The following is a 27,746-nucleotide window of genomic DNA, read 5'->3' as shown; positions in this document are numbered from 1 at the left end:
TAAACTTATGCATTAAGAGATATGTCAATAGTTAAAATCAAAGTGAAATAATGTTCATTAGAAAATGGCTGTGGGTGTTAAACTTTTATCTTTTACATGTTCCAGATCAAAGGCTATGGCCATGCAGGAGCACCACTTTTGTTTTGTTTTTTGTTTTTTTATTTTTGTTGTTATCTGGCTGAAATACCTATAAATATTATGAGAGTAGACAGATACAGAAGGGAATCCAGTTATGATAGTTAATTACCTAACTAGATGGATGGCTGGAAGGATGAACAGATAGGTGAGTCTACAAATATATCAACAGATATGCTGATAGAGAGATATATTAATAGATATACAAGTAGCTATATAGCTGAACTGAACTGAACAGAAAGGAAAATAATCTCAGTTCGTAAATAACTTTGACAGAGCCTTGGTGGCAATTGGACAGTGAAAAGTGTAGCTTTATATATATATATATATATATATATATATATATATATATATATATATATATTTAGATAGATAGATAAATGGAGTTAAATGCAGGTGTTATTCAAATCTTTATACTTTCGACATATGTCTTGGAGAAAACATTGGTATTATTCCAGGGGGAATAAAATGATGTAAAACAATGCGATCTTCTCATCAGGGAAAAAAAGAGAAACAAAACACATAATGTTTTCTTCAAAATATATGTCGGAAGTATAAAGATTTGAATAACACCTGCGTTTAACTCCATTTCTTTATTTATCTGTTATACAAAAACATTTCACTAAACCCTGGAATTTCTACCTTTATAAGTAGGCTGTAACATCCTTGGTACTTATGTAAATCTTTTGCTACCCTGGTAACTATTTATTTTTTCCGTGTTATTTGTACACATTGAAAAAATACACAGTTTTTTACATATTTATATACATATATATATATATATATACACACACACAACTAAGTTTTATCATTTTAATTCTTTAAACCATAAAGTACATCATATCTGTCAAGCATTTTAAACGAAGGAAAAGAAGCGAAACCTTCTCAGTTCATTTCAATTATATTTGAAAGTACAGTTTTGATTAAAAGGCAGGATTTCAAGAGAATTTTTGGTAAATTCTTTACTTGTGTTTAATATAAATAACATAATGTTTTCTACAGGTCCTGCTTGTATGTATGAAATATGTAAAAGTCCAATTTCGGTTTGTAGGTTGAAATTCAGCGCCACTTTGACTACACCTCAGAAGATTTCACTTTGGAGAAAATCATTGAACTGGGTTTCGATCAGTATGCTGATTTTATCAATGGTGTTTCAAGTGCTGCCAAGAAGGAATTGTTCATTGAACAGGTTCGATAATGTCTTCTTAACTCATATGGGTCTAACCAACAGTAGTATTATTCCCTTCAGTGGACTGTCACATTAAGTTGACAGCATACAACTACTTCATCGTATCACTACTGCATAAATCTCTCTGAGATTTAGAAATGTATTATTTCTAGAAAATATCTTTGCCTAATACCTTGTCGTATACTGTGTTTTCTGGCAAAACAAGTCAAATTGTTCCGACCAAAATTTACACTCCAAAGAAAAGTAGGTCTACTTATACACCAAGACAACCTTTGAGAACCAGAGTCTCCATGTGAAATGCAACAGGATTTGAAAAGATAGTGCTGATGTTCGATTGTTTATGCTACATGTCTGTGCTATATACTAAATTGACTTGTATGCTAGAAAATATGGTAACTAGTAATGTAGGCAACGAACAAGTCGTAGGTGTATCTCAAATTCTGCAAGTGAACTTGTTTTGAAGGGTTTCTTTCTTTTTGTCTCAGACCAGTACCAGTCATAACTAATGCCATATTTCAATAATACCAGTAATTCTTCCATTTGTTCTTTTTTTTTTTTTTTTGACAGAGTTTGGTTGCAATCAAGGGCACTTGGGAAATAACGGATATCGACATGGCTCCTTTCAAGGCTTTATATAAGATCAAGTAAGTTATTTAAAACAACAATGATATTAGTTTTGTTATGTCTCGTGTAACGCTGCTTACATGCCTTGATGACCCCGTGGGTGCTGGTGCCATATAAAGAGCATCTTGGCTGGTGCCACATGAAAAAGAACCTTTGCTGGTTCCACATGACAAAGCACCCTTGCTGGTGCCACATGAAATAGTACCCTTGCTGGTTCCACATGAAAAAGCACATACATATATATTTATTCATATATACATATATGTGTGTGTGTGTGTGTGTGTGTGTGTGTGTGTGTGTGTGTGTGTGTGTGTGTGCGAGGTGCAGGCATAGCTGTGTGGTAAGAAGCTTGCTTCCCAACCATGTGGTTCCGGTTTCAGTCCCATCATGTAACATCTTGGGCAAGTCTCTTCTACTATAGCCTCAGACCAACCAAAGCCTTGTGAGTAGATTTGTTAGATGGAAACTGAAAGAAGCCCATCATATATTTATATATATACATATCTATATGTGTGTGTGTGTGTTTGTGTCTGTCCCCCCCCCCCATCACCACTTGATAACCGGTATTGGTGTGTTTATATCCCCTTAACTTAGCAGTTCGGCAAAAAGTACCGATAGAATAAGTACTAGGCTTAAAAAGTAAGTACTGGGATTGATTCATTCAGCTAAAAATTCAAAGCAGTGCCCCAGCATGGCCACAGTGTAATGACTGAAACGAGTAAAATATAAAAGATATATATGTATGTGTGTATATATATATATGTGTATGTGTATATATATATATATATATATATATATATATATATATATATATATATGTATGTGTGTGTGTGTATATATATAAATATACACATGTATATATTCTGTGCAGCATAGAATTTTGTCAGTGAACACGTCGTGGTTTGAAAGCACCAAAAATATTTTGACAAATTAAATTTAAATTTTGAAGTGAATCTATTGGTTTTTGTGTGTTTTTAAATGGCTTATAAACACCTTCCACGCTGCAATTGTTTTTGTTTCAGCACACGATCTCAGATCAGGTCACTTGCTATGCAAGTACATCTCTGTTATATATATATATATATATATATATATATATATATATATATATATATATATATATATATATATATATATATGCATATGTCTTTGTTTGTTATCCACCACCTCTTGACAACCGGTGCTGATGTGTTTATATCCCTGTAGCTAAAATCGTTCAATGCTGTGCCCCAGCATGACCACAGTCTAATATGACTGAAATGAGTAAAAGAAATAAATTCCAGAGTTTCTTGCTTGTTAAAACTCACAAAATCCACAACAATAAAAATGACTGACTTCAACTTTTCTCCTTCTTCAATTTAGCCATCGTTTCTTAACGTACCGTGGTAAGGCGGGCATCTCTTGGAATACCAGAGTGAAACCCTCATCTTTTCTTGTTTTTTAGGGGCACGGACGAAGTGTTTTCCTCACTCGATGATAATCAAATTCAGCTGTCCACTATGAAGGCTTCTCGATTCGTCAAGGCCTTCGAACATGAAGTTGACTATTGGGAACGAACATTGTCACATATTTTAGAAGTTATGGAACTGTTGCTGACAGTTCAGAGACAATGGATGTATCTCGAGGTGAATTATCTTTACATATTTATTGTGGGAGGCTTTGGAGTTTTTTTGTAGTTGTTTTTTTTTTACTTGTGCTAATCAAAAAAAAAAAAAAGAGCCTTTGGTCCTTTTAGATATTTTATTCTCTGATAACATCCTTGTTGGCAGTGCTATTGGGACTGAACTTGGAGCCATGTGATGGAAAAGCAAATTTCTTACCACACAATCATTCTTGCACCTATATATCATCATCATCATCATCATCATTTAGCATCCATGTGACTGGAACTGGTAAACTGGGGAGCTGCACCAAGTTCCAATCTGATTTGGCATGGTTTCTATGGTTTCATGCCCTTATATATATATATATATATATATATATATATATATATATATATATATATATATATACATACATACATACACACACACACACACACACACACACACACACACACACACACACACACACACACACACACACATATATATATATATCTATATATATATATATATATATAATTATATGTATTTCTTCTGTCTTAATGAATAAAAATTCTTCGGATAGAATAAATGGGTTAATAGAAACCAATGTTGCAAAGAACACAAAATAACTGGTGTAGTTCCTGTTTTTAAGGCAGGAACTCCTTGAAATTTTGGGTATTTGAGTATATTTAAAAATTTAAGGATGGAGAAAACGCATGTTATATTTGCATACTTTATTCCTACATATGTATATTTATATATATATATATATATATATATATATATATATACATACACACACACACAGACACACACACATGATGAGCTTCTTTGTTTCCATCTACTAAATCCACTCCCAGGGCTATAGTAGAAGACACTTGCCCAAGGTACCATGCAATGAGATTGAACCTAAAATCATGTTGTGAAGCAAACCTCTTGACCACACAGCCATGCCTTTATATATAATTATATCCCTACATACATGTATTATGCCAATATTTCACACATTGTAAGGTTTTTTTTCCAATGCCATAACATGATACGTTTGAAGATCAGCTGGGGTTTTTTTTTGTGGGGGGGTTAAGTTTTAATGGGGTCCCCCCATTAAAACTTGTTTAAATTTCATTGATGACACTGTTCACTATCTTTTTTTTTTTTTTTTTTTTGTTATCTGTAAATTCCAAATTTTTCTCTCAGAATATATTCCTTGGTGAGGATATCAGAAAACAATTACCAAGAGAATCAGAAGACTTCGATGACATCAACAACAAGTGGAAGGCTATTATGATACGAATAAACAAGGAGAGGAATGCCTTAAAAGCGACCCTCCATCCTGGTAATATCTAAATACATTCTTGCATAAATTATTGTCTTCTTACCATTTTCGCTTAATGTTTGTTGTGACTGTTGATTAATGATTGAATAACTAGTCATCTCTGGTTATATTTACTGCCATGGTGTGATTAATTCTTGAGCAAACTGTTCCTGGTTATATTTACCATCATGTTGTGATTAATGATTGAATAAATCAGCCATCTCTGTTAATATTTACAACCACAATGTGATTAATGATTGAGTAACGAGTCATCTCTGGTTATATTTACTGCCATGGTGTGATTAATTCGTGAGTAAACTGTTCCTGGTTATATTTACCATCATGTTGTGATTAATGATTGAATAAACCAGCCATCTCTGTTAATATTTACAACCACAATGTGATTAATGATTGAGTAACGAGTCATCTCTGGTTATATTTACTGCCATGGTGTGATTAATTCGTGAGTAAACTGTTCCTGGTTATATTTACCATCATGTTGTGATTAATGATTGAATAAACCAGCCATCTCTGTTAATATTTACAACCACAATGTGATTAATGATTGAGTAACGAGTCATCTCTGGTTATATTTACTGCCATGGTGTGATTAATTCGTGAGTAAACTGTTCCTGGTTATATTTACCATCATGTTGTGATTAATGATTGAATAAACCAGCCATCTCTGTTAATATTTACAACCACAGTGTGATTAATGATTGAGTAACAAGTCATCTCTGGTTATATTTACTGCCATGGTGTGATTAATTCGTGAGTAAACTGTTCCTGGTTATATTTACCATCATGTTGTGATTAATGATTGAATAAACCAGCCATCTCTGTTAATATTTACAACCACAGTGTGATTAATGATTGAGTAACAAGTCATCTTTATTTATATTTACCACCATGGTTTCTAATTTTGGGACACATACACACAAATGCACAATACACATATAGAAACACACATGCACAATGCATACATATATACATACAAACACACACACATACACACGTGTTGCTTGAGGCAGATTCAGCTGGTTTCTTTGAATGTTTCGTAGCCCAGGCTGAGTGTTGGATTGATCACTTTGCGCTAGAGACAATCCATGTAGTGGAAACATCCCTCCTCATCTACTTCAAAGAAAGCCAAGGTTGTTTCACCTGCAGGTTGTTTCACCTGCGACCTTTGGTTATATGAGGGCCGGCTGAAAAGCTCATAGGCTGATCAAGATGCTCTCGTGGAATGTGACCAAATGTAGTTTGTTTTTCGAGATAGTCTCCCTTGTGGCCCACACACTTCTTCAATCGGTGTTGCGGTGGCTGGGTCTCATTGGTGAAAAAACTCTCATCCTGTTAGTCAAAAACGTCATCAACAGCAGATGTGACATTATCATCAGTGCTATACCGTTTCCCTGCCAAGTGATTTTTCATGTTGGGGAAATGATGACAAATCAAATGGTGCCAAACCAGAAGAATAGGGAGGGTGAGCAACCAGTTCAAGGCCACTGTAACACACAGCAGCCATTGCAAGCAAGGACTTGTGTGCTGGAGCATTGACCTAGAGAAACAATGCCCCTTTTGTTAGTTTCCCTGGGTGTTTCATCTTGATACCCTTTGATAACTGCCTCAGCAAGTTGGCATAGTACTCTCCATTGATTGTGTGGCCCTTTTGAAGATAGTCAATAAACGCAATGCTTTTTGCACCCCAAAACACTGAAGACATCACCTTTCCTGCAGGTGAAACAACCTTGGCTTTCTTTGAAGTAGATGAGGAGGGATGTTTCCACTACATGGATTGTCTCTAGCGCAAAGTGATCAATCCAACACTCAGCCTGGGCTACAAAACATTCAAAGAAACCAGCTGGATCTGCCTCAAGCAACATGTGTGTATGTGTGTGTGTTTGTATGTATATATGTATGCATTGTGCATGTGTGTTTCTATATGTGTATTGTGCATTTGTGTGTATGTGTCCCAAAATTAGAAACCCTTAATTAGGTATTATCCTAGCCATAATTAGGCTACTAATGAAAGCAATCATACAAAATCAATATATGTAATAATACAAACAACAAAACAACCATAAAACATGGACCCTTTAACAAGTTCAACCTTGTGAGAATGAAGGATAACTCAGAACAACGAAATCCCTAGATGTAAAAGATTCACAGACAACAAGCATATCAGATGTTCCCATCATCAGCTGTCGAACAGATATCACTGTGGTTTCAACACCTGGGCAATACTCCAGCAGTGCTAACAGTGTTAAAAACACAAATACTGCCGGGAAGTCAATAGACAAAAGCAGGAGCAAAACATTAGCATTTGTCCATTGTGTCTACACCTGTTTATTATTACTAATACAACCATTGAGTACAAACAAAGTTGTATCAAACCTATAGTTAGCTACAAAGCGTTGTGATAGTCACATCTGAAACACACATTATCACTGTTATATTGATTTTTGTTCTGTTTATATTACTGTTAAGTATCAAAGCCTTTTTCCCTACATTTACTAAAACCTGGTCACTGATCCTCTCTATTATTTCAGATGAATTTCTCTGATGTTTAAATTTTCAGTGTTGCTCATTTTTTTTTTTTCTCTGTTTATGAAACTCCAGGTTTGTACGATCAGCTGAATGCTATGAATTTCAAATTGGAAAGCATCCAGAAGTCCCTCGATATGTATTTAGAAACAAAGCGACAGATATTCCCCCGTTTTTACTTCCTGTCCAATGACGATTTGTTGGAGATCTTGGGCCAGGCAAGAAACCCGGAGGCGGTCCAACCACATCTAAAAAAGTGCTTTGACAATATTAAGTCTCTGACAATTAATCGTGTAAGTTGACTTTTTTCTTAGCATTTATAAATGTTATCATTGGTGGCAGTGGTAGCTGCTGCTGCTGCTTCTTCGTGTTTGAATATCACCACAGCTGGAGCCGATGTAAGGGGGATAACCCTGTCCTGTCTGTGGCACCTCCCACATGGACGAATATTTTTTTGTTTACAAAACGAACCGACAATGACATATTTCTTCCCCCTATTGTAGAGAGGTTATGTGCCTTCGTCCATTTGACAAGTCATCTAGCAGTTAAGTACTTTATGATTACAAAACTAATGATCACTCTGTGATCAGCCATAGCAATTAACTCCCTAAAAAAAATATATCATTGCTCTAAATATTTTAGAGTTTGCTTCTTTTTCAGATATATGAACTACTGACTATATATATATATATATATATATATATATATATATACATATAAAAGGTTTAGATTTAGATTCAAAATTGAATATGGTACTTATGTTTAGGCACCAGAATATAGTATGGTATGGTATTACACAAAATATAGTCATGTCCATGCATAATGCTTACACCTTCCCTTTCCTTAGAAGTGATTGTCCCTTATACTATAACTACTAGATAAGAGACAATAAAATCAGAGACAGTTAGAATTTCTGCCTAGAACCAGTTACTAGCCTGATAGCCTTGGCTATGTCAAGATGGATTTTTATGTATTCTTCTTCTCACTTGGATTTGAAATGTTGCCACAATTATAATATGTCTATTCTACTGTAATTTTCTACATTTTCGTGCAGCTGAAGATTGCTCTACATATTGCATTTAATGTAATGCTCGCATTACTTAAATAAATGGAGTAGCATGAAACGTGCGTACTGCAATCATCTTTGAAATCCGTGTTGCTTATTTTGATTTTTTATATATACATATACATATATATATATATATATATATATATATATATATATATATATATATATATATATATATAATTAATTCAATAATCGGATAAAATCTTTTACAAGAATTTTATCAAGTAGCTAGCGTGAAAAAACTCATAAGGGAAAAATCCATCATTATTCCCTAGAATATATTTTTTATATTTATATAAGGGCATTACTACAGAAGAATACCTCAAAAATGTGTTTATTATGGTAGTTTAGCATGAGGCATTTTTCTTTAGTAATGCCCTTACATATATATATATATATATATATATAAATTTAAATATGTAAAGTGTTATTACCGTTACATACAGTAATAGTGAGGTAGGTAGCAAGATTTCTACCTATACAGGTACAATATAAAATAACTGAGGAAAAGAAGAGTAAAAATACCCCTTGCTAAAATCAAAAGCTAGGGGTATTTTTAGTTCTAGGGTCGATTTGTTCAACTAAAGGCGGTGCTCCAGTATGGCTGCAGTCGAATGACAGAGACAAATAAAAGAATAAGAATATATATATATATATATATATATAAAAATAATGTTGACCACTAACATGGACAATTAATGTGCTAGAAATAGATCACATCTTGTGTCTATTAAGACCTAAATTGTTCTCAACATGAAATATAGCAGCATACCAAAATGTGAGCGGGCAAGACATTTAAAATCACATAAAAAAGCATTCTTAAACAGGTACCGGTTTCGGATTTAACAATCTTACCGATTGTCCATTCCTCTTCAGCCTTAAAAATGTACCTTAATCCCCTGAGATTGCAGATACTATTTCTGAATCTCTTTGATTCTTTAGATGTGCTGGCCTCCTGATAATTAATCGATATTAATTAATATATGATTAATTACCAGATTTTATAAGAATATATATATATATATATATGATGGGCTATAGTAGAAGACACTTGCCCAAGGTGCCACAGAATGGGACTGAATGCGGAACCATGTGGTTGGTACGCAAGCTACTTACCACACAGCCGCTCCTGTGCCTATATATATATCATTTGAAAACAACTTACAGGCCCAAGTGCTACCAGTTGAAAAGCTCTGCATTTCGGATACTAGCAGGCTTGTGGAAGTCATCAGGAGAGAATGCACGCTGTTTTCCTGATGGCATTATTGCATACCAGCTCCCCTCACTGCGGTGCCGCTTGCTAAATCAACTGTTTACTAGGTTTTGTTTTGCTCAATATCCTTTTAGCCGTTGTTCATCGTCTCTTTTGAACCAAATCCAGTGTCTTTCCTTCTCCACTGTAGCCTGGGTATCACTCGAGATTGTATTTGATTTATGCTCAGTTAAGCCCTGCAATAATGAGCATTGCTTCATACTGTTTCCAATGACTCCTCTGCATCCAACTTGGAGTGGATAGTGTTCTGCTTTCCAGCCTGCGTCTTCACATTGCTCAAGATGTTCATGACGGTTAATCTTTTGAGTCCAAGCAGTGTCCATGTTACCTTCATGAGGAAGCATTAACTCAACCAGATTTGCTACTTTCTTTTTTTTTCTTCGCACCTCAGCATCTGGTTCCTTTGTAACTGGAAAAGGGAAAGAATCCTTGACCCCCCACCCCTGGTAAATCTACAGCCACCTCCCAATATGGACACAGATAACAGATTTGTCTTTCTGATATATTTTCAGCCAAGTTCACAAAGATATGAAGCTGTTGCTATGAATTCTTCTGAAGGAGAATGTGTCGAATTCAAACCCCAAGGAACCGTAATTGAAGGGCCAGTTGAGGTATGTGCTAATTTACATATATATATATGTGTGTGTGTATATATATATATATATATATATATATAAATGTAATGCTTATTCATTCATATTGTTTTGAATTAATCCTGCATTATCTTTTAGTTTCGAGATTTCAATACTGTGATTATTTTTAGAATGATATTGTAGGGTGGGTGTGAGAGGTCAGATCCGGCTAGTTTGGACATTAAATAGAGAGAATATTTTGGTTAGATATGGCTGATTTAGCCCTTTACCATTCAGATTACTGCCAAAATGTAATGTTCATTCAGTCATATTGTTTTGAATTAATCCTGGATTATCTTGTAGCTTTGAGAATTCAGTACTTTGTTTATTTTAGAATGACATTGTAGAGTAGGTTTGAGAGGTCAGATCTGGATAGTTTGAACATAAAACAGCTAGAATATTTGGGCTAGATATGGCTGTTAACCCTTTAGCATTCAGATTGCTCTGTTAAAGATAATACTTATTTCTTCACATTGTTTTGAATTAATTATGCATTATCTCAAAGCTTCGAAATTTCAATGACATGATTGTTTATTTTGAGAATGACATTGTAGGATAAGTGTGAAAATCAGGATCTGACCAGTTTGAACATAAATCTGGTTAAATAGTTGGAGCGAATACGACCAATTTTGATGCTAAATGGTTAATTAAAATGGTTAATTAAACTGTAGTTTGTTTGATATATTTTGTTTTTGAAACCATCCTTTATATTCTACGGTTTTCCTATGGTTTCCATTCTTTCATCATCGACAGGCTTGGCTCAGCGACATAGAAAAAACGATGAGGTATACATTAAAAGAAGTCTTAATTACCACCCGGAATGCCTTGAAGAAACAACTAAATAAACGAGACAAATGGATTAGAGACTATTGCGGACAAGTAAGAACAAAACAATTCCAGTTTATTATGTCTCACACAACACACACTCACACACACCTATATTATGCTTGTTTTATGTTACTGTATTTCCTGGCATACAAGTCCAAGAATATAGCATGGATCTCCAACCCCCGACGCTGCTGACCAGTCTTGGGTTATGGTTATTTAGTACTGAAAGTACACAGAAAGGATTTTGTCTGTTGATACCTTGCTGTGCTAAAATTAGCCACATGTACCCTGCTACACTAATATTGGCCACAGGTACCCTGCTACACCAATATTAACCACAGGTACCCTACTACACCAATATTGTCTGTTGATATCTTGCTGCACCAAAATTAGCCACATGTACCCTGCTACACCAATATTGACCACAGGTACCCTACTACACCAATATTAGCCACAGGTACCCTACTACACCAATATTGTCTGTTGATACCTTGCTGTGCTAAAATTAGCCACATGCACCCCACTACACCAATAATGGCCACAGGTACCCTACAACACCAATATTGGCTGTGGATACCCTGATGCACCAAAATTAGCCACATGTACCCTGCTACACCAATATTGACCACAGGTACCCTACTGCACCAATATTGACCACAGGTACCCTACTACACCAATATTGCTACCCTATATAGGCCACAGATACTTTTCCATTTCCTTTCAAGCATTCTTCCTAATAACACCTTTTGTGGAATCTTGCCCCTCTTGTGTTTTTTTTCTTGTTTTTCCTCATTCGTCACAATATATTTACGTATTCAGCTCCAAAGTACACCAGACTGTTACTCTTTTATATGTTAGGGCTAATGTTTTTTTATAAATTGTTGTATTGGCTACAGATGACCATAGTGGCCAGTCAGATCCAGTGGACTGGCGATGTGACGAAAGCTCTCTTGAAGGTCAAGGAACGTGGAGACAAGAAAGCTTTGAAAATGCTCAAGAAGAAACAGGTTAAAGATTTTGTTATGCAGTTATTTCACCTTCCTTTAATAACTAACCCAACTATTTTAGACAACCCATTTCAGACCACCTCTAATTGTTTGGTTCAAAACCTCTCATTTTAAAACGTTGCTCATTAAATTGAGAAGCTTCCATCATAATTTTATTGCAAAAGAACCTTTCTTTGTGTTCCAAAGTCTTCATAAATAGCAATAGTTATTCTATGAACTTCCTCCAAATTCTTGGTTATTATATATATATAGATAGATTAGATAGATATGTGCATGTGTATATTTGTGTGTCTGTGTTTGTCCCCCCAGCATCGCTTGACAACCGATGCTGATGTGTTCACGTCCCCGTAACTTAGCGGTTCAGCAAAAGAGACCGACAGAATAAGTACTAGGCTTACAAAGAACAAGTCCTGGGGTCGATTTTCTCGACTAAAGGCTTCTATTTCTAGCCGATTGAGCGACCATATAAAGCCTCTCTCTTGATTCTATTTGATGATGATGTTTTTGTTGTTGTTGTTGCTTCGCTTCAGGTGGTCATGCTAAACAAGTATGCAGAATTAGCCAGGAAACCAGACAAAGGCTACCAGCGGATGAAGCTGGTGTCTCTGATAACCATTGAAGTCCATAGTCGTGACATCATTGAGAAACTCCTCAAGACTGGCTGCAACGATGCCAATGCTTTTGAATGGATAAGTCAGTTAAGACTCTACTGGGACAAGGTCTAGTGTATTTCTTCTTCTTTGTTGTCGGCGGCGGCGTCCTCTTCTTCTTCTTCGTCGTCCTCCTCTTCTTCTTCTTCTTCATCGTCCTCCTCTTCTTCTTCGTCATCATCCTCTTCTTCTTCGTCGTCCTCCTCTTCTTCTTCTTCTTCTTCTTCGTCGTCCTCCTCTTCTTCTTCGTCATCATCCTCTTCTTCTTCGTCGTCCTCCTCTTCTTCTTCTTCTTCTTCATCGTCCTCCTCTTCTTCTTCGTCATCCTCCTCTTCTTCTTCTTCGTCGTCCTCCTCTTCTTCTTCTTCTTCGGCGTCATCCTCTTCTTTTTCTTCTTCTTCGGCATCCTCCACTTCTTCTTCTCCGTCTTCCTCTTCTTCATCGTCCTCTTCTTCGTCGTCCTCCTCCTCTTCTTTGTCGTCGTCCTCCTCTTCTTCGTCATCCTCCTCTTCTTCTGCTTCTTCTTCTTCTTGTAACTGTTCAAGAGGAATATTAATTACATCAATGTCCACTGTGCCATCAGCTCAGTCCCTTTCTCCACACTGCATCACTTCATTCTCTCCTCCTCCTCCCTCTTTTGCCTTCTCTCTCATTCTGCATATCTTTCTCTCTCTCTCTCTCTCTCACGCACTCACACATCTCTCTCTTCACACATGCACACTCTCACTCACTTGTCTCTCACACACACATTTGTCTCACTCTTTCTTTTACTCTCATTCTCTTCTCCCATGCACACTCCCTCTCACTATCTCTCTTTCTCTCTCTCACACGCTGACTTATCTTACTCTCCCACACACACACTTGCCTCTCTCTCTTCTCCCACGCACACTCTCCTCCTCTCTCTCACACACACATGCATACACACACTTCTCTCTCCTCTCATGCACTTTCTCTCACACACTAGTTTCTCTCTTGTCTCATGTACACTCTCTCTCCCTCCCTCTCTCTCTCTATCTATCTATCTCTCCCCTCTCTCTCTCTCTCTCTCTCTGGTTCTTATTCTACTGCTCCCATCTGTTGCAGGAGCTGAATGACTGTATCGTCCGCCAAACCAACACACAATTCCTCTATGGCTATGAATACCTGGGCAACTCCGGCAGGCTTGTAATCACCCCACTCACCGACCGCTGCTACATGACATTAACAACAGCCCTGCATCTTCACCGTGGAGGAAGCCCAAAGGGGCCAGCTGGCACCGGGAAAACAGAGACAACAAAAGACCTGGGAAAGGCCCTAGGAAATTATGTGATTGTGGTAAACTGTTCTGAAGGTTTGGATTATAAATCAATGGGTCGGATGTTTTCTGGCCTTGCACAGGTGAGTTGCTTCGCCTTGTTTAGGTGGGTTGCTGTTTCACTGTATACAGGTGAGTGGTTATCTGTTGTGGCTCAGGTAATGAGTAATTGAAGGGCAGCTTGTCAGGGTGTGATGGATGTATATAGGAGTGTAGCATGTCAGAATGTGGCAGGTACATTAGAGTGTAGTTTGTCAGAATGTAAGAGGTACACTGCAGTTCAGCTTGTCAGAGTGTGACAGACAGATTGGAATGTGCAGCTTATCAGAATGTGCTAGACAAATTGGAGTGCAGTTTGTCAGTGTGACAGACAAATTGGAATGCAACTTGTCAGAGTGTGACAGACAGATTGGAGTGAGGCAGGCAAATTGGAGTGCAGCTTGTCAGAGTGTGACATGCAAATTGGAGTGCAGCTTGCCAGAGTGTGGCAAACAAATTAGAGTGCAGCTTGTCAGAATGTGACAGACAAATTAGAGTGCAGCTTGTCAGAATGTGACAAATTGGAGTGTAGCTTGTCAGAGTATGTCAGGCAAATTGGAGTGCAGCTTGTCAGTGTGGCAGACAAATTGGAATGCAGCTTGTAAATGCATGACAGGACATATTAGATTGCAATCTGTTTGGGTGTAGCTGGATATATTGGAGTGCAGCTTGTTGGAGTGTGACTGAGCATGATGAATTAGAGCTGGAGCTGTTCAGCTGTAGGTCAACCCTGGCCCATGAGTAGGACTTGGAAAGATTGACAATGTTTCAAAGTTTACACTACATACTACATCAACTGGTATGCTGCAAAATTTGGTAGATAAGGGCTGAATGTATGGGAAAGGATTTGTATCATATTTTCCACCATACAAGTTGACATTTTCAGACCAAAATTTACAGCCAGTAAAAAGCTAGATCTACACCAAGATGACTTTGGATGACCAAAATCTCCATGAGAAATGCATCAGGATTTGGAACAGTAGTGACAATGTTATGTCTCAACACTACTGCTATCTAGCACCTTCGGATGATCTCTACACAACCGCTACACAACTGCTACTCGACTGCTACTCAACACACCTACCACGGCCAGACTACCTCTATTTATATGTCTTGGAAGATCCTACTTCTTCGCCTAGGGGCGTCGACACAAGTGACAATGTTTGAAAGACTTCATTGTTTACATTGTATCCTATGTAGACTTGTATGCCAGAAAATAAGACTTTATTCATCTTAATTATAATTTAAATTCTACCTTTATTATGTGTTTTAGTTAGTGAAATGGAAAAGTAGAAAGGTAAATTGATGGATAGATGGATAACTTGCTTGCTATTTCGATAGTCTGGTTTTCTGTTGTGTATTGCTTGTTTCTAGCCTGTCTTAACCCTTTCATTACCAACCCAGTTGAAACCAGCTCTGCCTCTGAGTACAAATCTCTTGTTTTCATAAACTTTGAATTAAAATCTTCCACCAAATCTTAGTCACAATTAATATTCCTAATACTAGCTGAATGATAACAAAGTTATTTTACTAAATTTTTTATTATATTTAAAGTAATTGAAAGAAACAGAACATCTCAAAATAAATATAGTAACGAAAGGGTTAATCTCTGTCTTAAAAGTTGTGCTGGTTTTTTTTTTAATTTCAGACGGGTGCCTGGGGCTGTTTTGATGAATTCAACAGAATCAACATTGAAGTATTGTCTGTTGTGGCCCAACAGATTTTGTCTATTTTGACTGCCCTTCATTCTGGGGCTATGCAGTTTCTCTTTGAAGGACGTGAGATCAATCTGGTGTGGTCTTGTGGTATTTTTATCACCATGAATCCAGGTAAAGCATTCTTCTTATTCATGTGTGTATGTGTGTGTGCATGTACCTGCATGCATATATATATATATATATATATATATATATATATATGAAAACAACATTCAAGCGGGGGGTGTTGCCAGTGCTGCTGGACTGGCTCCTGTGCAGGTGACACATAAAAACACCATTTGAGCGTGGCCGTTGCCAGTACCGCCTCACTGGCCCTCATGCCGGTGGCACGTAAAAGCACCCACTACACTCTCGGAGTGGTTGGTGTTAGGAAGGGCATCCAGCTGTAGAAACTCTGCCAGACCAGATTGGAGTCTGGTGTAGCCATCTGGTTCGCCAGTCCTCAGTCAAACCATCCAACCCATGCCAGCATACGATGACGATGATGATACATTAGAACCTTGGTTTTCAAACAACTCTGATTACAAATAAATCGTGCTTTATCTCCTGTCTTTCTCATATTCATTTAATACAGTAGAACCTTGGTTTACGAATGCCTCTAATCGTGAATAAATCATGCTTTATATCTAACTATAGATAGATATAAAGCACGATTTAGTCGTGTTCAGAGGCATTCATAAACTGAGGTACTACTGTATACACACACAATGTTCAAGCAACATTGGTTTGATGGGTGTAGTGAGCTACTGTACAGCACACACATTTGATCATTATAAACAATTCATTTGTGTAGATTGTTCTCTAATCACGAGAGACAACCATCATGTGTATGTGTGTGTGTACCTTTGTCTAGACATCATGTGATGGCTGTAAATGAGCATCATTGTCTTCTGTGAAAAATTTGGCTCACTATGGGAAAATATTACCTTGCTAGAAAACAAGTGAGGTTTAGTGACAGGAAGGGCCTCCAGCTGTTGAAAATATGCCTCAACAAATTTCGTCTGGCTCAGGCAAGCATGGAATGTGGTCATTAAATGATGGTGGTATAAAATATTCATGTATATAGAAAATAAGACAGTCATACATCCACACATTCTCTCTCTCTCTCTCTCCCTCCCACTCTCTCTCACTCTCTATCTCTCTCTCACACACACACACACACACCAGACATTCGTACTTCTATTACACCAATGATTTTTCAGGTTATGCTGGCCGAACAGAGCTTCCAGACAATTTGAAATCAATGTTTCGCCCCATTGCAATGGTCGTACCAGATTCCAACATGATTGCTGAAATAATCCTCTTTGGTGAAGGATTTAGTAACACAAAGGTATGGTATGTTTGGACATCTAACCCTTCAAAGGGGCACTGCAGAGCATGACCACATTCTGATGATTGAAGCCTCAATCTTGTTTCAGTCATTTGACTGCAGCCATGCTGGAGCAATGCCTCAAATGGTTTTAGTCAAGGAAATTGACCCCAGGACATTTTCTTTGTAAGCCTAGTACTTCTATTGGTCTCTTTTGCCAAACCAAGTTACAGGGATGTAAACACACCAACACCAGTTGTCAAGCCAATTTGGTGGGGGGATAAACTCAGACACTCACACACACACATACACACACACACACACACACACACACACATACACACACACACACACAATGGGCTTCTTTCAGTTTCCAGCTACCAAATCCACTCACAAGGCTTTGGTCGGCCTGAGGCTATAATAGAAGACACTTGCCCAAGGTGCCATGCAGTGGGACTGAACCCAGAACCATGTGGTTGGGAAGCAAGCTTCTTACCTCTCAGCCACGCTTGTACCTTTTTTTTTTTTTTTCCATATTTTCATGAATTTAATTTTTGCACTAACTTAATATTTTTTCTTTTTCTTTTCTTTTTCTTCATTTGCAGCATTTAGCTAAAAAGGTTTTCACATTATATAACCTCGCAACACAGCAACTATCGAAACAGGACCACTATGATTTCGGCTTGAGAGCTCTCGTCTCTGTCCTTCGATATGCTGGGAAGAAGAAGAGGAAACCCCAAAGTCTGACCGATGAAGAAGTGAGTGTTTAATTTATCTTCGTTCCATATATCCCCCTGCCCCTTTATTCCCAGAAGTGTTTTGGAGATAAACTCCTCAGGTACCTCCTCCATAGGGTCCTATCGGGGTTGATAAATTAAGTACCAGTTGTGTACTGGGGTTGATCTAATTAACTGGGTCCCCTCCCCCAAAATTTCGGGCCTTGTTCCTAGAGTAGAAAAGAACATTTTAAATGTGGTGAGCTGGCAGAAATGTTAGCACGCCGGGCGAAATGCTTAGCGGTATTTCGTCTGTCTTCACATTCTGAGTTCAAATTCCACCGAGGTCGACTTTGCCTTTCATCCTGGGTGGGGGGGGGGCGATAAATTAAGTACCAGTTGTGTACTGGGGTTGATCCAATTGACTGGCCCCCTTCCCCAAAAATTTCGGGCCTTATGCCTAGAGTAGAAAAGAATATTGTATTCCATATTTGGTAAATATAATTTGAATATTTTTTTCTTTTCCTTTTTTAGATTTTACTGTTGTCTTTGAAAGACATGAACATTGCCAAATTAACCTCAGTTGATCTTCCATTGTTTAATGGGATCATGTCCGACCTTTTCCCTGGTGTTGAACCTCCAATCATGGAAGACGATAAGGTGACTTTTATTCTCTGACGTTATGCATTTGTACCTCTGTGTGTGCTTGTGTATGTGTGCATGAATGTGTGTGCACATGTATGTGTATGTATGTGCTTGTGTACACACATGTACATGTGTGTGTGCATGCATGTGTGTGTGCATGCATGTGTGCATGTGTTTGTGTGTGTGTGCATGTGTATGTGTACATGTGTGTGTGTGTCTGTGAGTGAGTGCACACCTGTGAGCACACACCTGTGAGCGTGTACATGTGTTTGTGCATGTGTGTGTGTAAGCATGAGTGATTGATTACGTATTTATACATATATTTATTTACAGTATTATCACATTGGGTGAAAGCATGTGGCCTAGTGGTTAGAGTGTTGCACTCGCAGTCTTGTATTCATGGTTTCAATTCCTGAACCGGGTAGTGCATTCTGTCCTTGAGCAAAACACTTCATTTCATCTTACTCCAGTCCACTCAACTGTAAATGAGTAACTCTACAATGAGTTATTTTGCACACAGACGGACAGACAGACAAACCAACGCCAATGGAAACATAACCTCCTACCTTGGCGGAGGTAAAAATGCATGTCCGGAATGTAATTCATTATCACATGATCACATGACCAACCAGGCTATCAGATGTTGTTACATATCGCTGGTCACAATGTGCTTGGCATTGTTTTAGCCTTCAAATGATGTCACCCCACTGTCTAAGTGAGCAGGCCAACATGAAATGAAGTGTTTTGCTCAAGAACGCAATGTGCCATCCAACCTGGGAATTGAGCCTGCAATCTAGCAATCATGAGTGCAACAGCCTAACCACTAGGCCACGTGCCTTCATTATCTCTTTTACTCTTTTACTTGTTTCAGTCATTTGACTGCGGCCATGCTGGAGCACCGCCTTTAGTCGAACAAATCGACCCCAGGTCTTATTCTTTGTAAGCCTAGTACTTATTCTATCAGTCTCTTTTGCCGAACCGCTAAGTTATGGGGACGTAAACACACCAGCATCGGTTGTCAAGCGATGGTGGGGAGACAAACAGACACACAAACACACATACATATATATATATACACATATATACGACGGGCTTCTTTCAGTTTCCGTCTACCAAATCCACTCACAAGGCTTTGGTCGGCCCGAGGCTATAGTAGAAGACACTTGCCCAAGGTGCCACGCAGTGGGACTGAACCCATGACCATGTGTTTGGTAAGCAAGCTACTTACCACACAGCCACTCCTGCGCCTATTTATTTATTATTCTATATTTGTTTTTTTTATTTATTGCTTTAGTTTAAAGCCAACATCAAAAGCGAACTTATTGAAAGCAATCTTTTGCCGAATGCCCACACCATTGTGAAAGTGATTCAGCTGGGAGAGACCAAAGACTCTCGCCATTCCACTATGATAGTCGGGAAGACTCAGTCTGGGAAAACAGTGACCTGGAAGATTCTGCAAGCAGCCAAAAACAGGGACTCTCCCCAGCTGCAAGTAAAGGTAATTAACCCTTAACTTTTGTTGTTGTTGTTGTTGTTGTTGTTGTTGTTGTTGTTATCATCATCATCACCATCACCATCATTGCTGCTGCCACCGCCACCACCCTGATCCAGCAAGGTCTACGAACAGAGGTCTTTCAACTTCAGCTTTTTTTCTTTTTGTTGTCCCCAGATATAATGTTTCTAGGATTCCTTTATCTAGTGTGTTCTTGCTGTTTTAAAGAAAGAAGAGATTGATTTGAGGGAGATTTAGCTGTTGTTTCTAACAAGTCAAGCTTGATTGCATTGCTTAAAGTTGCTTAATCTCAACTTGGTTCTGATCCAACTCGTCAAAGGTAATCACGGGTGACCAACCCTATCTTTTTTGTTGTTATTTAGCCATCGTGTATCTAGGACTCCATCGTCCAATGTGACCTTATTTCTGCAACACCTGTATTTTTCTGAGATACCTTTAATTAGTCATCAAGACTGAAGTGTCTTTCAAATATTGTAAAAAAATTTTTTTTATATATATTTAGAATCAGATAAAGTTGTATAAAAAGAGATGTTTGGTAATAAGTTAAAGAAAAAAAATTGGGCACTAATGGGTTTTAATGAAGGTGGTTGCAGTAGCAGTGGAGGTGATATAGATCAGTGCTACTCAAAGTGGTGGTCTGCGGACTGGTGCTGGTCCGTGAGCCATCAGCTTCCAGTACACAGCGAGTTTCCAGAAAAGAAACATTATAAAATGCTTATGTAATATTGTATTATTTGTTAACAAAATAAATATAAGATGAAAGATATTGTCAACTTTTATTATATTCGTTATATATATCGTTTCCAGTATAAATTAATATTACTAAGAAATATTACTGGTCCCTGGCACATTGGGGGGGAAAAAAACCATTGGTATGCCACATCAGATAGTTTGAGAAGCACTGACGGAGACGAAGAGGCAAAAAGCGAAGGGAGGTAATGAGTTGAAGTTAGGAGAAGGCAGAGGTGGCGTACTTAAATATTTGTTTCCTTTTGGTTATCTTCCACAGGAGTATCCACTGAACCCAAAAGCCCTGTCTCTTGGAGAACTCTACGGAGAGTTTGACTTGAGTTCCAATGAATGGTCTGATGGCGTGCTCTCTTCAATCATGAGGCAGACATGTTCAGGTTATACATACTTCCATACATTTTTGCCTTTTGTATTTGGTTTGCAAGGTTCTTGATTTAGACTCATGTGTTGGAACATGTTTTTGGGAGGGTCGTTATACCAATAACAAACACATGCATTGTTTCTGTTTCACTTCTTTATTATTTGTCAACTGGTTATTTATTTAGCCAAGTAACTAATTTATTGATTGCTTAATCTCTTGGATAATCAGCCATTTGTTTGAGGGCAGATTTGGAGGAGAGAAGACAGGTCATTGATGGGGCCAGTTCCTTGTTGAACCATCGAACCACTACTATCGTAGAAGATGAATGCTAAACGACCAGGATGAGATATGTATGCAGATGTACAGATTATGTATGCATGTCATGTATGTATGCATGGTGTGTATGCATGATATGTATGTATGTTTGTATGCCATGTGTACACGTCATGTATTACCTACATGCTCATATACATACACATAAGTATGAGTTAGACAGAAAGTAGCAACTAAATTAGGAGTGTTTTAACAACTCAGTAGCTTGATGATAATAATGAACTAATTAATTAATCCTTCAATCTAAAAATACTGTCAAAACTGTCTGAAGTGAGAATCTTTTCTCTTGGCAGATGAGAAGAAAGATGAAAAATGGATTATATTCGATGGTCCTGTGGATACTTTATGGATTGAGAGTATGAACTCTGTCATGGATGACAACAAGGTGTTGACCTTAATTAACGGGGAGAGAATTGGCATGCCAGAACAGGTAAGATGTACATATCTATCACTCTCTCTTTCTCTCTCTAATAATCATCCATCCATCTTCTCTGACCACTATTCCTTAAGAGGGTCATTAGGGTTGAGTCCTCAAGAACCTCCTCTATAGGGTCCTAACAAAACAAGCATTATTAGACATTTCTGCTGGATTCTCAAGCATGACCAACTGAAGCTATGGATATTATTCAATAATCTCGTTCTTGGTTTATTCCTAGGTCTCTCCTGCCAGTCATTGGGTACAGTCCTCAGGCACCTCCTCAATAGGATCCTATTAGAAGCAATTATCATTACACATTCTGACTGCCTTCCCAAATGTGACCAATTGGGACTATGGATATTATCCAGTCATCCTGTTCTTAGTCTACCCCTAGGTCTTTCCTGTCAGTCATAGGGTAGAGTCCTCAGGCACTTCCTTGATAGAGTCCTATCAGAAGCAAACTGTCATTAGACTTTGCGGCTGGATTCTCAAGGGAAGACAATGACGATGGTGTTTGAATATTCGCATCACATGTTTACACTATATATACTACATCAATTTATGTGCCAGAAAATCCAGAAATCCTTCAGTTTGATGTCTCCATAGTTATTTCTTTATAGAGAAGCTTCTTCTTTGCATTTTGTAGCAGTTATATTGTTTTATTTGCTCTTTAACCCTTTAATATTCACATTATTCTATCAAAAGTAATGCTTGTTTATTCCCATTGTTTGGAATTAATCATGCGTTATCTTGTAGCTTTGAGATTTTAATGAGGTAGCTATTAATTTTTAGAATGATATTTTAGGGTTGGTGTGAGAGGTCAGATCTGGCCTGTTTGATAATAAAACAGGTAGAATATTTTGGCCGGATATGGCCACTTTAAATGCTAGAAGATTAAAGGTAGATGTGGGTATAAACCCCAACAACCATAATATTCCTGTAAATTACAAGATTTGGTAATCTATGTGGCACTACCGTTCCTCTTCTGAAGAACAGGCAAGGCTGGATAAGGACACCTTTTCCAAAAGTTTCAAAGTTCTGTTTTGTTTTGTTTTGTTTTTCTGCTTCACTCAGTTTTCCATTTGTTTCAGGTTTCTCTGCTGTTTGAAGTTGAAGATCTTGCCATGGCTTCCCCAGCAACTGTGTCACGTTGTGGAATGGTCTATACTGACTACAATGACCTAGGATGGGAACCATACGTCGAGTGTTGGATAAACGGCAAAAAAAATAAAGTAGATATATTTTTATTCTTATTTTCATTCTTTGTCAAAGAGCAGTGTCAACAGACAACAAACGCATAGCATTGTTTAGTCACATTTCTTTATGTCCTGAGTTCAAGTCCTTCTAGTATCAATTTACTTTACATTTTCCTGGGGGCCAGTAAAATACCAGCTATTTGTTAGACCAATCTAATCAACTCTTCCTTCTCTCTTCAAAATTTCTGGTTTTATGCCTTTATGAGGAATTCTTTAAAACTAACTTAAAAGCTGCATTCTGTGTGGACTTTTAAGCTGACCCTCTGCAGAGGGCTAATTGGTCCTGTGGCACAAAACTAAAGAGAGCAATAATAATGAATCATTTATTGGTACCTTACCAATATGGTATTACTTTAAATTTAGTCTAAAGGAAAAACTTGTAAGTTCCACGAATTTTTGGAGTTCTTTTAAAATTTGAATTTCCAACTGTTAGCTTATAACAAAATCCTCATGCAGATCTGATCCCAATGCTGGATGTTCAAGAACCAAATGAAGGACAAATTTTCAATCCTGGAATTGTCCTGATTCCAAAAAGGTATAATATGTCTATACAGAGCAAATGTAGACTGAGATACGGGGGGGGGGGGTCTCAGAGAGATGGGCAGACAGAATTTTTGCATTTATTATCATAGATTTTCCCATGATCTGATGTCTTGGAAGACAGGAAACAGACACTGCTTGCATGGTTGTGATACACGCTTACAACTATCACATAGTGTCAAGGCAAGGAGACAGTCTCTCTCTTCCTCTCTCATACACACACACACACGATCTGACGATTGTGAGTGAAACACTCTAACCACTTGAGTATGCGCTTGCACTCATAGCACTGATTAACTGTAACCAGTCAAAGTTATACTGTAGTTAGTTTACCTGTTGTAGATTTTTGTTTTTCAAAATCATCATAACACATATATTTCCATTGTTACCATTCCTTTTTTTTTTTTATTCCTACAATTTTTAGGAATTGGTTGAAGAAATAAGACGCCTGATTGCCAAATATTTGGTCAAAATGTTAACCTTTAAGAGAGATAATTGCAAAGAACTGGTCCCAACTGCTGAACTGAATGGAGTAGTTTCTCTATGCAAATTGTTTGATTGCTTTGCCACAGCAGAGAATGGGGTAGGTTCGGCTGCACCTTTTTCTTTGGTTTCACTACATTTAATGTCATCTTAAATATTTATCTTCATGTATGGGCGTAGGAGTGGCTGTGTGGTAAGTAGCTTGCATACCAACCACATGGTTCCGGGTTCAGTCCCACTGCGTGGCACCCTGGGCAAGTGTCTTCTACTATAGCCTCGGGCCGACCAAAGCCTTGTGAGTGGATTTGGTAGACGGAAACTGAAAGAAGCCCGTCGTATATATGTGTATATATGTATGTGTGTGTGTATCTTTGTGTGTCTGTTTGTCCCCCCAACATCGCTTCACAACCAATGCTGGTGTGTTTGCGTCTCCGTGACTTAGTGGTTCGGCAAAAGAGACCGATAGAATAAGTACTAGGCTTACAAAGAATAAGTCCTGGGGTCGATTTGCTCGACTAAAGGCGGTGGTCCAGCATGACCACAGTCAAATGACTGAAACAAGTAAAAGAGTAAAAGAGGTATGGCTGTGTGGTAATAAATTTGCTTGCCAACAACATGGCTCTGGGTGTAGTCCCTACTGCATGGCGCCTTGGTCAAGTGTCTTCTACTATAGCCTTGTGCCTTTAATGGAAAGAATTACTTTGATAAATAGTGTGTAGGGAAGTGGTTATACACTATTAGGTGTACTCCGCTCCCGTACATTAATTTCTTGAAGAAGACAACGGAACGCAGGCTCTAAACTATCAACACAACAATATTTATTACAATAGAATTCTACTCACACTAGGAGGGAATTCAGCAGCACTTCGCCCTTTGGTTACTGAGACGCCGTCAATGAAGTTGCGTGGTTTTCTGTGTAGCTCCAGTGCTGGGTTGTCAGAGAGCTCTGTTGTGACGTCTAGGCTCTTCGAAGATCAACGAGCAAAGAGGGTGAAATCCACGCGAAAGCTTGGATATGGATGACTAGGCATGCGCATGAGACTCTTCCTGTATTCCTTCCGGAACTAGTCCCTGCGCATGCGTGGATAAACTCTCTGGAAATGGTGTCTGCTATTAGGCGTCACTACAAGTGTTTTCTGAAATCTCTTACTTCTCTCTCCTCAAAAACCAAACATTTTTTTTTACAAAATAACATACCTTTCATTTTTTTTTTTTCCAGGTTGATTTTGGAAACGACCCTGACAATTTTTCAAAGATCGTAGAGCTCTGGTTCCAGTTTTGCATGATATGGTCAATCTGTTGTTCTGTAGATGAAGATGGACGTAAAAAAATTGATACTTACATCAGAGAGATGGAAGGAACCTTCCCTACCAAAGACAGCATTTATGAATATTTTGTGGATTCCAAAAATAAAAGTTGGGTCCACTGGGAAGAGAAACTGAAGAAAGGATGGCGCTATAACCCATCGTTAGTTGTTTGTTTATATCTATCTTTGTCCTTTTTTTCTTTTTATCTTTTACTTGTTTCAGTCATTGGACTGCGGCCATGCTGGGGCACTACCTTGAAGAGGTTTTTCTAACATAAATCGGCATCATTACTTACTTTTTTAAGGCTTGGTACTTATTCTATTGTTCTCTTTTTGCCAAACTGCTAAGTTACAGGGACATAAACAAACCAGCACTAGAAATAATACATTTCTAAATCTCTCAGAGAGATTTATACAGTAGTAACACGATGAAGTGGTGGTATGTTGTCAACTTAATGTGACAGTCCCATGAAAGGGAAGAATACTACTGCTATTTAGCCCTAGGAAGCACTGCTTCCTGTCAGCCTTGACACGTTTCCTGTGTCCTTATGTTTACACATTCAAACACACACTCATGCACACTAGTCAATTACATCAACCCCGATGTTTCAATTAAGTACCAGTGAAACACTGGGGTCAATGTCATCGACTAGTCCCTCCCCCAAATTTCAGGTCTTGTGCCTTTAGTAGAAAGGATTATGTATTATTATTATTATTATTATTATTATTATTATTATTATTATTATTATTATTATTATTATTGTGAAAGTAACAGTGGGAGTTGAATAAAAAATGTACAGTGGTGAAGATGGACCATCCAGAGCCAGTCATTATGGGATTATGGGATACATACAAACAGGCAAATAAATGATAGCAGACCAGACATCATCATGAAAGTCCTACAACAAATAACATGCCTGTTAATTTATATGACAATGCCTTCTGATAGAAACATCTCAACAAAAGAATTTGAAAAAATGTCGAAGTATAAGAACTTTGAGGTTAAGATATCTAGGACGTGGCAGTTAAAACCTGAGACTAACCCTGTTGTTGTAGGTGCCCTGGGAATGATCAACAAAGGTACTGACAAATTTTTAGACCAGATCCCTGAGAAACCAAAAATTTATGAGACTCAAAAAACTGTGTTGACATTAACCGCCCACATTCTCAGAAATTTTTTTTCCTATCTAATGTCAGGTCTTGATACTGTGTGGACTAAGATCCCCGTTGACAGGCCGCTGGTATATATAGAGTGTTGAACACTTTTGGTATGCAAATTAGGGACTCCTTCACAGAGTAACTGCTGCATTTGTTGAGTCTATAAAAACATCTTGGCTGCTTGTTTCTCTGGAGATTGTCAGAATGATGTAGACATCTCTGATGAGAACCCAGTAAGGTTTGAAAATCAATTAAGATTGTTCATCATGGCTAAAATTTTCCCTGTTTAAAATTATACCATATGTTATATATATGTGCCTCAGGTCTCTCGTTGAGGTCCAGTCAGAAGATGAAATAAAATACAAATCAATCGGAAAATAATAACAATAATAATGATCCATTCTGTCCAACCCATGCAAGCATGGAAAAGTGGACATTAAAATGATTATGATGATTTATTTGCTTTCTATTTATCTGTCTGCAATTTCTTATTTCTTTATTGCCCACAAGGGGCTAAACATAGAGGGGACAAAGGGATTAAGTCGATTACATCAACCCCAGTGCGTAACTGGTACTTAATTTATCTTGCCCGAAAGGATGAAAGGCAAAGTCAACCTCAGCGGAATTTGAACTCAGAACGTAGCAGCAGACGAAGTACAGCTAAGCATTTCGCCCAGCATGCTAACGATTCTGCCAGCTCACCGCCTTGTTTCTAATTTCTTATCAGTCTTCTTAATGTTTTTTTGCATTAAATATTATCTTAATCGTTGTCAAAACAGTTTTATTAATCTCTACTAAAAACGTCTCCTTTCAGTGTGCCATTTTACAAGCTAGTGGTGCCGACCGTTGATACCGTCCGCTACCAATATCTGGTATCGCATCTGATTTATTCCATGATACCAGTGTTGTTGGTGGGACCAGTCGGCACCGGTAAGACTTCGGTGGCAGGCAACACCATTACTCTCCTGGACACAAAGATTTATAATGTTCTTACTGTCTATATGTCTGCTCAGGTAAGTTTCCATTGTTCTGCAATCTTTGACAAAAGTTTAGGC

General features: G+C 37.9%; 1 protein-coding gene across 1 annotated transcript in view; it reads left to right on the top strand.

Annotated features, from left to right (window-relative positions):
* Positions 1–27,746, top strand: part of LOC106877328 (dynein axonemal heavy chain 2) — a 99,094-nt gene that overhangs the window by 32,428 nt on the left and 38,920 nt on the right. The window contains exons 23-43 of the mRNA XM_089341566.1: positions 1,187–1,324; positions 1,892–1,968; positions 3,393–3,573; positions 4,732–4,870; positions 7,469–7,686; positions 10,248–10,346; positions 11,121–11,246; positions 12,092–12,202; positions 12,733–12,921; positions 13,936–14,229; positions 15,834–16,014; positions 17,106–17,233; positions 17,818–17,970; positions 18,463–18,588; positions 19,868–20,071; positions 21,096–21,213; positions 21,824–21,960; positions 23,040–23,180; positions 24,169–24,327; positions 25,447–25,694; positions 27,506–27,704. Of these exons, the coding sequence (XP_089197692.1) occupies positions 1,187–1,324; positions 1,892–1,968; positions 3,393–3,573; positions 4,732–4,870; positions 7,469–7,686; positions 10,248–10,346; positions 11,121–11,246; positions 12,092–12,202; positions 12,733–12,921; positions 13,936–14,229; positions 15,834–16,014; positions 17,106–17,233; positions 17,818–17,970; positions 18,463–18,588; positions 19,868–20,071; positions 21,096–21,213; positions 21,824–21,960; positions 23,040–23,180; positions 24,169–24,327; positions 25,447–25,694; positions 27,506–27,704 (3,366 nt within the window). The remainder of the gene's footprint in view (positions 1–1,186; positions 1,325–1,891; positions 1,969–3,392; positions 3,574–4,731; positions 4,871–7,468; positions 7,687–10,247; positions 10,347–11,120; positions 11,247–12,091; positions 12,203–12,732; positions 12,922–13,935; positions 14,230–15,833; positions 16,015–17,105; positions 17,234–17,817; positions 17,971–18,462; positions 18,589–19,867; positions 20,072–21,095; positions 21,214–21,823; positions 21,961–23,039; positions 23,181–24,168; positions 24,328–25,446; positions 25,695–27,505; positions 27,705–27,746) is intronic.

The sequence above is a fragment of the Octopus bimaculoides genome, chromosome 24 (genome assembly GCF_046866305.1).
Source record: "Octopus bimaculoides isolate indiv1 chromosome 24, ASM4686630v1, whole genome shotgun sequence".
Taxonomy (NCBI): domain Eukaryota; kingdom Metazoa; phylum Mollusca; class Cephalopoda; order Octopoda; family Octopodidae; genus Octopus; species Octopus bimaculoides.
This window is presented reverse-complemented; position numbering and strand designations above follow the sequence as displayed.